This window comes from Parasteatoda tepidariorum, chromosome 7, assembly GCF_043381705.1.
Source record: "Parasteatoda tepidariorum isolate YZ-2023 chromosome 7, CAS_Ptep_4.0, whole genome shotgun sequence".
NCBI lineage: Eukaryota > Metazoa > Arthropoda > Arachnida > Araneae > Theridiidae > Parasteatoda > Parasteatoda tepidariorum.
The window spans coordinates 38753978-38769213 of NC_092210.1; the positions used below are offsets into that span (position 1 = coordinate 38753978).

At 28.1% G+C, this 15236-nt stretch overlaps 1 protein-coding gene across 2 annotated transcripts; it reads right to left on the reverse strand.

Annotated features, from left to right (window-relative positions):
• Positions 1-276: 276 nt before the first annotated feature.
• Positions 277-13531, reverse strand: LOC107441669 (syntaxin 16). 2 transcript variants are annotated; one of them, XR_011637252.1, is made up of 10 exons: positions 13320-13531; positions 11175-11263; positions 9629-9647; positions 9519-9552; positions 8538-8644; positions 6753-6915; positions 5895-6004; positions 4531-4680; positions 1294-2607; positions 277-442 (listed from the first exon to the last, which is right to left on the reverse strand). XR_011637252.1 is itself a non-coding variant. In XM_016055012.3 (9 exons), exons 1-9 carry the CDS (start codon positions 13416-13418, stop codon positions 2425-2427), a joined length of 954 nt encoding a protein of 317 aa, XP_015910498.1. In that variant the 5' UTR covers positions 13419-13526; the 3' UTR covers positions 1216-2424. The 2 variants fall into 2 exon arrangements, 1 of the variants encoding a protein (XP_015910498.1); XM_016055012.3 differs by lacking the exon at positions 277-442 and having other exon boundaries at positions 1216-2607; positions 13320-13526.
• Positions 13532-15236: the final 1705 nt, after the last annotated feature.

Below are 15236 nucleotides of genomic sequence, written 5' to 3' on the forward strand. Positions count from 1 at the left end.
GTAAATTCCATATTAAACACACAGAGTTTGTAAATTATGAGGGAGAAAAAGCAGTATCTTGTTGGGCTAAAATATTTAGAAAACAAAAACAAAGCAAAAACTTGCAGAGTTTTCAAAAGCCAAACATTCTTTCGTAATAAGCAGTATAATAACTAGCAATTACCTAAATATTACAGAATTATTTTCAGTGTTTTCACTACAGTGTGAGAACGCGAGAATCTCACATATTTTTTTCTTTTCTCGCATTAAAAAATTATTACCGCGAGAAATTCAAGCATTCTATAAATCAATTTCAAAATTCGCGAATTTCTGGCATTTTGGAAAAAGCTTCAAATTATGCCATTTAGAATAAAATCAGTTTCACTTTTCTTCCTGGATCTTTCATTATTTTCAACATCTGCCCCGTTATCTAGCTTCTCTATTTATCAGTATTGTTCAGAACCTTTTCGAGCAACAGAACACAACCCCTCCGAANAAAAAGTTACACAGAATTTAAAAGTGTTAGTTTATTTTTAAATATCTCTTAGACTCTTCTTTGTTTTGTTTTTGTTTCCCAGCACATATCCTTTGATATCAATAGTTACTTTCATCTAACAAAATCACTGTAGACTGTTAAAGAATCAGCCTCACAGATAAAATTACAAATCAGGACCTACTCAATATTTTCAAAACAATTAACAGCCTGCAAGTTTTCTAAATACTGCTTTCATTGTTATACAATCAAAAGAAACAAACTTGTAAATTTATATAACCTGATTCAAAGCTTATAATAGAGATAGTGTTTTAGAGAGGTTTCTAATATTAACACAAAAGTCTAGTCCATTACTTTTTGCTTTACAAGTTTTGTAAATTCCATATTAGTAACACACAGAGTTTGTAAATTATGAGGGAGAAAAAGCAGTATCTTGTTGGGCTAAAATATTTAGAAAACAAAAACGAAGCAAAAAACTTGCAGAATTTTCAAAAGCCAAACTAACATTCTTTCGTAATAAGCACCATAATAAATAGCAATTACCTAAATATTACAGTATTATTTTCAGTGTTTTCACAACAGCGTGAGAACGCAAGAATCTCACATATTTTTTCTTTTCTCGCATTAAAATATTATTACCTCGAGAAATTCGCGCATTTTATAAACCAATTTCAAAATTCGTGAATTTCTCGTATTTTAGAAAAAGCTTCGAATTACGCCATTTAGAATAAAATCAGTTTCACTTTTCTTCCTGGATCTTTCATTATTTTCAACATTTGCCCCGTTATCTAGCTTCCCTATTCATCAGTATTTTTCAGAACCTTTTCGAGCAGAACACAACCCCTCCGAATCACGGAATCCCTTTTCGGAGCACATTTCTCTGCAACCACGTGTTTACCGTAGGTAAGGTTTTTTCATGTAAGACGTTCAAATTTTTTATGCACTAATGTAAGATGGATGTAAGATGGATCTTCTATGATGATGCGGAAAAAATATTCAATGCAATAAAAAATAGAAGACGTTAAAATGAATTATAATAAAAGAAATGATTTTTTTTCAAGTCTATTAGTGTTTTTATAGTTTTTAGAAATCTTACTTAACTTTCTGAAATCTCACCCTGTTTTTGAAAAAGGGTGAGAAATTCTCACCCATTTTTTTTCTATGATGAAAACACTGATTTTTCATTTATAATACTATTTCTACATCTCAGCAACTTTAAATTAGAATTTCAAATGTTCATTAATTTTACTATTCTGCAACTTAAAGATAACCCTTATTTTCTTAAAACTTTACTACTCCATTTATAAACTTTATAAGGAAACAAATGAGGATTCAAAATAGCCTACTTTTAATTTTCACACATTACATGGGGACCTATTTACTAAAATATAAAACTGATAAAACAATATAATTAAAAAATGTGACAAGTAAAATACTTCGCTCAGTAGACTCCAAGCAAAAAATCAGAATGGCAACTTTTTTTTAGCTGCTTTAAGTTTGATCGATTGTTCATAAAAACTATTACCCATTTAGGCTAAATAAATGCATGACTATTCAACAAGTTTGAAAATCATCACTGACAAAAGGAATTACAATGGGCTTCAAAAGGCATTTTTTCAAACTAAATAAAATGATAATTTGGAAATCGTATAGCGCGTTTTCTACTGGAAGTTTTTCATTTAACTGCTATCAAGATCTAAAATTGCACATGATACAATAAACCTAACATTTATAAATAATTTTCACACAAGAACTTACCTGACTATTCAAAAATGGGGAGAATAAAGTTTTAAAAATTAAATAACTTGTTGAATAACCTTAAAAAATATAAGATTTGAGTCTTAGTGATATACTAGAGCTATCTTTGGAATGTAAAACAGGAAGGAATATTATTTGGCAACTTTTTAAATGATTTTTAAATCATCAGTTGGGAAAACATAGTTTTTCACAAGCTACAGCTTAAAAATGACTAGCATTATCATTAAAACTACACAAGCAGCAGCAAGAAACATTATCCATACTATTTTTCTATTCTTCTTATGGTAAGTTTGTGCCCTTGTAAGATGCTTCAAACCAGAGGAAACTTGCGTCTGCACCTGTTCTAGATTGTAATCAATTCTGTCTAACACTGTTCCCTACAATGATAATATAAAAATCTGTAATGACATATGTTTAAGCAAAGTCTACATTCACTTGAACAATTAGATTACATTAAGAAATGTAAATATTGAACAAAGAACAGTTTTAAATTTCAGCCTTATATATTGCTCAATTTTTATTTTAGTCTGATATTTTATTTAAATGGAAGACGATTGTATATACAAAAGTTACTGTACCTATCATCAAAGAGCTATAAACGCATAGCAAAGCATTAAACAAAAGTTTCTACTAAACAATAACCCACAATTACAGGACAGATTATGCAATACATTGAAGTAATCGAAACAATTGCACTTATTAAATTATTAAAAACAGCCTAAACTTTTGACTCACATAATCTTTAGAATAAGATTAAAAATTAAACTAAAGCTGAAAAATATAGTTATATCACTGGAAATAAATTTTTTTGCCCCAGTTATACAGGTACTTGATCTTACATAATTCGAGAGGGGGGGTTTCAAATCTAAAATTAGTATTGTTCAGAAAGCTAGATTTTTCAAAATGGTATTTTTGGTTTAGTTTATTTTTTGTCAGAATGTATATAAATAGGTTTATATTCATAGATATACACTTCTCTGTTGCTTTGAAAATAACACTTAAGGCAAAAAACATATGACCCAATGTATCACATCATATACTGAAATATATTATTGCCTTCTTTCTACCACTTTTTAAGTAGCATAGAAGTAGGGACATTGAGTATTCAATGGAATAATAAAAAATCCTGATGAAGAAATCTATTTCAAGCTGTAGCTTTGCAAATATGGAAAGGGACGCAGTGAAGGATTAATGGAGATTATCTCGATAAGTTGAAATACATAGCAGCTTGTCATCATTTCCGTGTTTCATTTGCACCTTCACAACTAATTTAACTTCTTTGACCTAACTCCCTCGCACTAAAATCTATGACCTCTCAATAAACTTGACTCTGCCTCTTGCCTTCTTTTTCTTATTTTCAAACTCTTCAAGTCTCCCTTGTTGTCAACCTTTAAAAATCTTTTTTGTACCTCCGTTCTCATTCCAAGTATTCCAACCATTTGATTCTACTTCAATTTTACATAGTAATTATTATATTATATGCTTAGTATAAACATAGCTATATAACATATGTTTCTTAAAAGAAAAGTTTTTGAAACTCGTTGTTTAATTGTATTCACCACACATCATCCTTTCTGACTTGTCAAAAAATAGCCCTCATGATGTTCTTTTCCCAGATAATTAATATATTTTTAAGTTAAGTTAAATTTGTCCATCCATAGATAACCATTATTATAAAAAACATATTGAAAGAAAAATTTGCATCAATCTAATAAATAAGACATTGAGAGAGGTATTTTATCTACACCTTCAATTCCAACAGATATGGTTCAATGAGACTATTGAAATTTTTTAAGGTTTGATATTGTTAAAGTTGTAGTTTTCAAAAAGTTAAAAACAAAAAAAAGTCCTAGAATAAACCTTAATTTTACAACAATTTGTCAAACATAATCTGTGACATCTAAATATTGCAAACAAAAAAAATGACCTAACTACATTAAATAAATTTCTCCAAAAAGGGCACTTTTACACACAATACTGTAATTTTACACAATTGAAGTCTATAAACACACAATCAAGCACTATAAAAGAATGCACTCATCATAAGATATTTCTTCAATTATTTTCCTTTAAATTTTTTACTGAGCCACTTAAACAGTTTATGACATTTACATTTCCAAATCCTCAGCAATTCTAATTGAAACTGACTGTTTTAATTTTGATTGATCATTTTAATAGTAGAAATGATTTTAGTGATTAACAAACCTAAAATAAGATCTTTTCTAAATTATAATGAGAAAAGTGGTAGCAAAATATAAGAATGGCATTTTTAGGCAAAAATTAATAAATAAAATACCAACCTGCTCAGCAACCATGAATGCCAGATCTTTAAAAATGTCATTAAGTTCAGATATAGATTTTACAATTTGTCTGATTTCTCTTTCCCTTTGTTCAACCATAATGTTATTACTTTGAATCATTACTTGCTGATCAGATGCACTTAAAAAGCTCTGAAAAACAAGTTAAATACATTCAGAAAAAAAATGTAAAAACATTTTTGTACAGAATTACACATATAGACATTTACCACAATTCTTTTTAAAAGCACTATCTTCTATTATAAAAAATTTATATCACTATCTTCTACTGTAAAACATTTCTTTTGTAATATTGAATTTTGTAACAGAGGGATATTTTATTTTTAAACCTCCAGTTAGTAAAGCAAATGAACAACACAAGAATGAAGAGAAAAAGAATTGTAAGAACTTGAGTTTAAACTAAGACACTATCAAAAGAAATGAAAATTATGAAAAGATATGGAAATGGATCAAAAGAATGTGCCTCTTTTCTATTTGCCTTATTATGAATTCTGCTTGCTCTTAGCACCATGTCTAGGACATGCCTAAAGATACATACGCCCTGACAAAAACAACTGACTGTTGCTTCAGGCTAGATTTTATACAGCAAAAAACAACTCAACATTTAGAGTCCAGAAGACAAAAAACAATGAGTCTCTTGCGACAAAAGCAGTGTATTTTTAAATGTCCTGCACCTTGACTTTGATGTCTAAATCATACCATGATCATTGATATTTATGTAAACATCCTATCATGGTATTCGTATCATATCATGGCCATTGATATTCATGTAAATAACAAGTAAAGTAACATTTATTTTAATCAATATTAATGGTATTTATGAGGTCAAAACACCAATTAATTAAATTTTCAATACTTCTAAAAAATAAAGCAGGTGTATAGAAATATATAAAATAATAATTAGATAATGAAATAACTGTACAAAAATATAACTACAATAACTAGTACATTATTTACTTAATACACTTACTATTTCTTTTCCTCCTTGAAAACAATGAAAAAAAACTTCTGACAAAAATGGAACATTGTTAAAAACACACTTAAAAATTTTTTTATAATTTTTCTTCTTCTTTTATTGTTCTTAGATATTCTTTAACTATTTACTTACAGCTGGTACAACTCACGATCCAGAATAACAACTACTATCAGACGCCATAGAAAAAGGTTAATAGTTCCCTTCTTAAAATTTAAGGTGTTAGGATTAATTAGGCATTTAAACAGTTCAGTGATCAGAGGTTATAATGATACTTATAATAGAATTGAATCCTGAAAAAAATGCAATTAAAAGAATTTTTAAATAATTATTAATGAAAAGAATTCATTTTTATATACAGAAAAATTATTACCTGATTGAAACTTTCCTCCTGTAAAGCATCAAATACAGAAGAATCATTGTTCTGTTGTAGAAATGGTGAGTTAAAAAATTGTTGAGATTTTTCTTCCCTAGATCTTAATTCTTCAGAAAAAGAATTAAAAAAATTAGATTGGTCAAATTTAACAAACAAAACAAAAATGAATAACATTAGTTTTTCATTAATAAAGGTTATAAGTATCATTTAAAAACTAATAATCTTTTTAAATGATGCTTACAACCAGGTAATTTCAACCTGATACAACAACTCAAAGTTTCAACCTGGTTGAAACTTTCCTCTTGTAAAGCAAATACAGAAGAATCATTGTTCTGTTGTAGAAATGGTGCGTTAAAAAATTTTGAGATTCTTCTCAGTTAGATCTTAATTATTTTTTTAAAAAAAGAAGGGAAAAAATGGATTTAACAAGCAAAAATGAATAACACTAGTTTTTTATTTATAAAGGTTGTAATTATCATTTAAAAACTTATCATAAGTGTTCAATCTGAATCTATAAATGATTGGTTGTAGAAGAACTTTGCCAGTTAATGAGACCAGTTGATGCAATTGATTTTAATCTCTTTCCATATATTGAAAATATGTATGCAATTAAATTACAATAAAAATAATAATTGAAGTTAAAACTGGTGTTTAAGAGTGTTTTAGAATGAGAAATATAAGCCACTGGAGGCTTTTAACATATAAAATTTTATTTCAAGAGATGAACTCTTTCCCACACAAAAACTTTTAAGTAAACTGTGTTAACCAGCATCAAATTTGTAACTTTTTTATAGTGTCAAATGATAAAAAAGAAAAATTAGAATGTAATTGAAATCAAAATACTATTAAACTTACGGCGTAAGTGTTCAGACTGAGCTGAATGAAACTTTGTTGAAAGCTCTTGCAGAGAGCTGACTAAAGAGGATAACACATTTTGACTGACTTGATACTCTTGAGAAGTCGAACCGCGGCTTCTTTCACGAATTTGATGAATTATCTTATGACAATGATGAAACATCTGAAAATAATTCACATAATGAGAGATAATATTTTAGAAATTACAGTTTTATACAATATTATACAACAAATTCTTGACTTACATACCAAGAAATAATACATTAAAATCAAGAATATTTAAAAATAATGCATAGTTATTGTATACTTGTTTTTAAATTTTAAGCCAGAAAAAAAAGCATTAAAACTTTTCTTTTGTTTCTTTTGTAACCAGAAGAAAGGTTTTACTTATTATTCATTTTGTTTGCTCATTTAAAAAAAAAAATTTAATATTTCAATTCTATTATAGAATAACACTTATTTTTAAAGTTCATTCATTAAAATTGAATCAATGTTATGACACTTATTTTTATCTGAATCGAAATTAATAATCCATTATAATACTTTCCAAGTTATTAATTGTAGCTGAAAAGAAATGAATTGCTGAGTACATATAACATTATGAAGCTCTTTTTTTGATCATTTGTTCTCTTTAGGAAAAATTTGCCCATCTTCATATTTTTGAATGAGCTCAATTCAGATCAACAAAAGACTTCTGATTTAATTTTTATAACTTTTAAATTAATGCTTATTAAAATACATTGAATGGATTAACAAATCTTAACATTGATCAATAGAGATCACAACATGTATCAATATGACTTTTTTTCTAACGATTGCTAGTATGTGATCATAAGATCAAAAATTCATTACAGTCAAAGTTTTTCTCCACAAATATCACCCTATTTTCTGAAATACTGGTTGACTTTCTTGAACTTAATAAATTACAATTAAAAATGGGTTAACTACTTTTACACTTGCAATAAAATTACAGACATAATTCTGATTGTATGCTTATTATCCAAAATGATATGCATCCCACTGATCTTGTGCACTCACTTATTTAGATAGCTTCACATTCATATAATTATGTAAAATAAATATAATATATATTCATACATGCAGTTCTTTACATTCATGTCTTTCTTCCCATCCCATAAAAACTCATTCCTTATTTAGAGGAAATAGTTAAATTAAATGGCAAGAACTAAGTATTGAATTATATTTGCTTCTAAAAATAATTTTAGATACAGTACAGAACCCGTTATCCAGAAATCAGAAAACCGGAAAACCAAAAAACCGGAACGAAATTCGATAAATTTTCCCGCTATTTAAGAAAAAAAAAAATTTTTCCTCATAAGATTTTAGGATTTTTCTTTCTTTTTTGAAAGATGTTTACCTTACCATCATTTTGGAAATAATCATTAGTGTATTACTTCATCGTTTTTTCTTATTTTTTAGATTATTTACAAATATTTTTTTCTTTTTAGTTGGGTTTAACAATAAAAAAACGGCATATTGTAGCGATTCAGAAAACCGGAAAAATCAGTTATCCGGAATAGCGATGGTCCCGATCGTTCCGGATAATCGGTTCCCTACTGTACAATTTTTCAACTTTTTAAACGTGATAAATAAAAATTCCATTAGTAACGAATGTGAAAGAACAGGACAAGCTTACACACTGAATACAAACAAAATTTAAATAAAAATGGGGGGAGTGAATAAATTAACTCCTACACAAGTAGGCGGTAAATAAAAATTTAAAGAGGAAAAATGTAAAGCTTTTTTCTTTTTTGTTTTACTTACTCTTGTTATTTCTTGAGAAATATTTTCTATTTCTTTCTCTTCGTGAACAGAATCATCAAAAGATGGGCGTGTAACAGTTTTTTCATGCAAAGCTTTCAGCTCTTGCACTACAGGAAATGGAAATAATATATCACAATTTAATACAATAAAACTGAATAGAATGAAAATAAAAGATTTTTAAAAACCTAAACTAAAATTTAATTTATTTCAAATTGAAAAGAAATACATGGTACACAACACTTTTAAAAAAAGGCAAGATGCTGCCTGAAATTTATTGTGAAAATGATGAGTCCATTAATATTTTGCTTTAAATGTTAAAAAACTAAAATTATTTATTTTTAGTCCCTTAGTGAAATAATGTTTTTAAAACCCTTTTATTATTATTATTTTTGCTATTTATTCTTTGTTGGAAAGACGTGAAAAATTTTATTGGCTAAAGTTATGTTTCTAGTACTCAGAAACTGATTGAAACTTGAATTATAATCTGGCACAGAGCTCAAATTAAAATTTAAATACTACAGCTAAATGGAAATTGGTTGAAACTTTGATAGAAATTTTTACCCTCACAAACAGACATGAGAGGAAGTTAAATGAAATGTGATAATACATCTAATTTCAAAATTAAACTAAACAATGCATACATATTGAATTATTTATTGAAGCAAAAGCAAATTAATTATATATTTTTCTAATAATTATTCTGTTTTCAGAGCTACTAAAATGTGTAACAAGGAATTAAAAATGATGGAATAAATTTCATTTTAGAATTTATTACTACAAGGGGAAAGCGTACTGAGAATTGTGTTTCCACCAAATTAAGAAAATAAGAAAAAGCAACATTTTAAGTAAGAATAATGAAATTCAGTTCCTGAAGGGAAAAAATTGACATCTCGAACTTCAAAAGTAAAACAGTATTTATTAAAAAAAAGCATACATTGAAAAAAATTGAATCACTTGATGAATGCAATTTTTAATACTTACATTTTTGATTGATTCTACTCATTTCATATTGAACCTAAAAGCAAATAGTTTATTTCAGAAAAATTAATTAAAACTTATCTTACATAAAACAGAATACAAAGTATACTCACATGCTCAATGCCTTCAACCCTGTAACAAAAATAAATGGAGTAATCATTAAAAATTTAAAATGTAACAGTAAAAAGTTGAATAGCACATAAAACGAAAAATAAAATTGCCATAAAAATAAGTTGTATGTAAATAAAATTCCTAATTTCTCTTAGTTCTAAATAAATAGTTCCGCTTAACAAAGTTCAAATATAAAATTAAAAAAATTTTATGATCATCTGATTATAACAAGCACATTGTATAGAAAACTGATCTCAATAACTATGACATTATAAAAAAGAAACATTGAGTCAATAAAAAAATTGGAAAAATAAATGAAACACATTCCTATTTAACTTGGAGTTACGAATGCAAATGAAAACCTATTAAAATATCCCAATGCAGTAAAAAGTATTGACCATAGTGAAAGTAAAATGTTCAGATTTCATATTGAATCTCTTTCAAAAAGTCAATTTACTTAGCTCTTTTTTCTATCCCAAAAAACTATAAATAAATTCAGAAGAGTGGCTTCTGTTAAGTAACAATATAACATTCATTTCAAATGCAACTATTCACTGGTAATAGTACAGATTGATTTATTACTGCCCCTCAACAACTTCTCAAAAATTTGTTTCTCTACGCACACAAAAAAAGTGCACTAATGATTAATTATTTTAATAATATTTCATGTTTTTAGAAATTTTTAAAGAATTATTAAAAAAATTTAAACAACTTAAAAAATGAAACATATAATGTTAAGTTTGCCATTTTAAAACTTAAAATCAAAAACTTTTGAAAAATATTTCACTTTATTATAATTTTTTTACATAAAATTCATTTTCACAAACTCAGATTGCATTAAAATGCCTTCTAAAAATAGGAAGAATTCAAGATGGGTTCCCAATTCAACCACATTTCATGATTTTCAGTACATTTTAAATTTAATGCGACAAAAAAGACTACAAATATTTTATTGTGTTAAGTAAAATCCCATTGACCTTAAATAACTCGATTTATCTAGTATCATTTTTTACATACATGCACAAGGAGAATTTTTGATAGCGAACTAAAATAGGTTTTTCCATTAATTGCTATCAAAGTTTTTATTATTGTTATAAAGTTTTCCAAGCAGTCATTCATTGAATTTGTGATGACAGAAAAATAACTGAATAAAAACAGATATAAAATAAAGTTAGAAGAAAAATAATTAAAATTGAAAATAACAAACACTGAAGCAACAATTGATATTCTTGAAAATATCAATCATATCCCAGTCATGAAAATTTTTTTTATTTAACTGAAATAATAGTAGGACATTTTGAAATTTCTTATTATTGAGGGATACATATACCTTCCGTACATTACCAATGCTCCTTGATATAAAATAAAAACTTAATAAATTAGACGAATAAAAACTTGCAACAAAATAAAAACTTTTTAAACAAAAACTTCTATTAAAACCAATAATAATAAATATTTTATAAATATAAAAAGTAAAGGGAAACGATCTCTCTTAATCTTATGCCATTTTAAAGAATGAATAATAAATAAATAAAATATCAAACAAACCAGATTGGAGGTAAATCCAAGGACCGAGAAAAAGCATGTCCATTTTCCAGCTCCCTTGAAGAAACTAATGCTACCTTGTCATCAAGAATCTAAAAGATCATATAAAACATGCATAAAACTCAAAACTAATCTAACTAACTAATAATATCTATTTTTAAAACACTATTGTTTTGAAAATTTAATTATTATGAATAAACTTCTAGGAAGTTTGATACTATATGCAACTAAATCTTATAGGCCTTAAACCCTCTTAAACTAACCACAGAGTCGTAAACAATTGCAATAGCTAAGAAAATTAGCACAACTTACGGGACTCTAGAATGAGAATTATAAATACAGTAGGGAACCGATTATACGGAACGATCGGGACCATCGTTATTCCGAATAACTGATTTTTCCGGTTTTCTGAATAGCTACGAAAAGCCGTTTTTTTTTTATTGTTAAACCCAACTAAAAAAAAAATTTGGAAATTATCTTAAAAAGAAGAAAAAACGATAAAGTAATACACTAATGATTATTTCCAAAATTATGGTAAGGTAAACATCTTTCAAAAAAGAACGAAAAATCCTGAAATCTGTTGAGGAAAAAAACTTCTTTTTTTTGAAAAAAATGGCGGGAACATGTATTGAATTTCATTCTGGTTTTCTGATTTCCGGATAACGGGTTCTGTACTGTATTTGGTGTTGCACTGTCATCACAATAAATTTAATAATGGTAATGGGGAGAGATTTTTTATGGAAACCTGTGACCAAAAAGTTGCCAAATATCGGTGCTAACCAAGCAGTAGCACGAGTGCAAAAATCATTAAAGAAAGGATTCAATAGAAGGGTAAAGCTCATTGCCACCCCCAGGCGAACCACACCATATTTTACAAAGACAAAAACTCCTTGGTGTTTAAAAGTATAAAGGAAAGAAATCATAAGTCTATATCAATTAAAATTAAAATATATCAACATAAATGTAGATGTTGTAACTTTAAGCAGCTAAATATTTAGTTAGGAAACATTATAAACAACATGTACAGACAGCTGTCAAAAGTAACATCATCATTGCCAAAATAGAAAAAGGGCAAAATTAACTTCTTAATTCTACATATTGTGTTGTACTCACTACAGGATCTGTGGCAGAATAATCGCCAAGTCTTCGCAACTTCCGGGCAGCTGCCTGTGAGAAACTAAAAAAATAACAACACAGAACAGAACCATAATTAAGGGTATAACTCAAAGTAAACCTCTACATACTTTCTTTTTTTTGATATTTCAAGTTTAAAATCAATTTGGCAACTTGACAATTCTAGCTAGCGTAACAGATCAGGAGATATTTCCGTATCATGATCTGTGGCACCAACTACAATCGTCAAGGTGCCAAATAGATCTTAAACTTGCAAATTTTCTAAAAAAACCCTGTAGATGTTTGCCTGGGGGTGGCTACAAGTTATACATTTTGAGTTGGTCCCTTTCTGTGATGTTTTTTTAGATTCTCGCGGGCCGCTGCCCGGATGTAGCCAAGACTTGGCAATTATTCTGCCACAGATCAAGATACTGAAATCTCCCCACAGATCACGATACTCTTACAGGATAAATATCCCTCATGACTGATAATCTTATAACCCATTTCATTGATGTTTATAACAAGAATAGTACAAATTACACATAAAATCACTCATGTAAATTCATTCCATCAAAAAAAATAGATACTTTAGCAGAAATAGTGTGGCACAATGTTGGGTTCCACAAATTTATTTAGTGAAACTAAACTTTTAAAAAAAATTCTTAGATAGGTTTCAGTCAAACTTAAAATAATAAATAAATAAAACGTTTTGCCAGTCGTGATTGTATAATTACTACTCCGTTCTTTCCTCGAATGTCTTATTATTTCGCCTATCAATCGATGAATAAGTATAAACGTGAATTTACCAAAATTTAAAAAAAAGAATTGGAAAATTTGCTTGTGCGTTATCTCCCATAATTGTTTCTCCTTTTGGATTTAGCCTTTTCCTATCGAAATTATAAGCCATCCGTGTAACACATAGAGATCACTTGATGAAATAAAATTCGAACATAAAAAGTTTTCTTTTAATACAGTAACAGTAACAAATATCCAATAAATTATTTAAATTTGAAAAGTTACATAATTTTGACTTACTTGATCTGAAAATATATTCTTTGTTTGTAAAGAATTGTTCCTCATCAAAATAAAAACATCAGTTAGATTTCGCGAAGTAACATTTATAGTAGCAGCCATCCTAATAATTCACAAAAAAATTGCAAGAAACAAAAACATTTAAAAATTTTAGCAGACAAAACAGCTGCAGAAATGCGAATGCGAAATATTTACAAAATTGCTAGTTACAGTTTACAGTTACACTCAAAATGACAAATTCTGACTCATCAATGGACTTCCATAGCCGAGAAATAACGTATCATTACTTCGCCCACCAAATGCTTTGAAGTGGAGGGGGTACAAGAGGGAGCAGGGTAACCCCTTCTAAATTTCAATTAAATCCCAATATTTCCACCATTTTATGAGAAATGAAATTCACTACATAACTGTGAGGTCACAGAATAAGTGAATTACTAAAATTTATTAGTACTGAAATTCATAATTAGTAATCTGGATAAAATGTTAGTATTTTCGCTAAATCGATTTAGTGGAACCACTAAAATTTTATTTAGACCATCATAAAATAAATTATCAGTGATCCGCCACAGGTGATATGATGTTTTGATTTTTCAATTTCGAGTTCATCGGTGTTATTGCCACAAAAAACATTTTTTACTTAGGAAAAAAGATGATCACAAAAAATAGATACAGCATTTTATTTATTTACGAATTTTGTCCCGCAGTGGACTGATCGTTAAGACACGGTTTCCAGCAGATCACCGAAGTCAAGCATCACTGGCTACGGTCAGTGTGCGGGTGGGTGACCACTTGGATCAGTCTGCGTAGGGACCGAGGGTGTGCGGTATCAGTCCTCGTTAAACTGTGCTACCGTAAAGTGCTCGACTTCGCGCGCAGGTCGTCGGGCTACCGAAGCGGGGGTGCCATCCCTTCCGCAGAGGATCAAAATTGTGATGGCATGTCTTCGGATCATCCTCCGGGATGTTTCCCAGACCGTCGCCAATAGCCCATTGTGCAGCTCTAGTGCGACGTAAAGTAACAACAACAACAATTTACGAATTTTATTTTTTTATACTTTTATATAACTATACCTGTCTAGTTATGTTTGCCTTATTAGATGTATCTCATACGGAGACTTTCACTAAGTCCCAAGAAATCGAAAAATATAAACAGAAAATTATTTAAAAAGAAAATAAATTCAAACTTTCCATTCGCTAAAATCACATTAAGATAAAGAGTATTTGTTATAATTTTTGTTTCATATTTTTTAAAGAAAAAAACAATTTCCAAACCCTATAAAAAAAATTACAGTTCAAGTGTGGAAAAAATACATTTTTATTTTAATAATTTGAAAGTTAATAAATTAGAAAGTATTTTTTTCGTGTGTTTCATTACCATATTATACCTGATTCATAAAACATATTCTAAAATCAAGGTAAAATGAAACTTAAAATGCCTTGAAAAAGAGAGAACATTAGACATGTATCTCAGTCTTTTAGTTAAAAGAAAAATTATCATTTCAGAATTTATTTTACTTTAGTCCCATTTTTCTATTTCAATGCAAATTTTGTTTTTCTTTTTTTTAATTTAAGACGAAAGATATTTTTTCCCCTTAAATAGACAAAACAAAATACAGATTAAAATAGAATTAATACAGAAAATTTTATTTTTAAAAACTTTACGGTTTTACTTAACAGTTGAAAAATAACAATGAAATTGTAAGTTTTTGACTCATTTTATCTACTTTCGATTCACCCACATGAATTGCAACACTTTTTACTGAACTATAAAATTAGCATTAATGGTAATTAGTGACTCATTAAGTCACACACTCAATCAAATACTCGTTCACTGATTCATTCCTGATTAGAAAATATCATTACGCTTACGAATTTTAAGAAATAGAACGATCGTCATAGTAATTTTAGTATTAAGTAATAT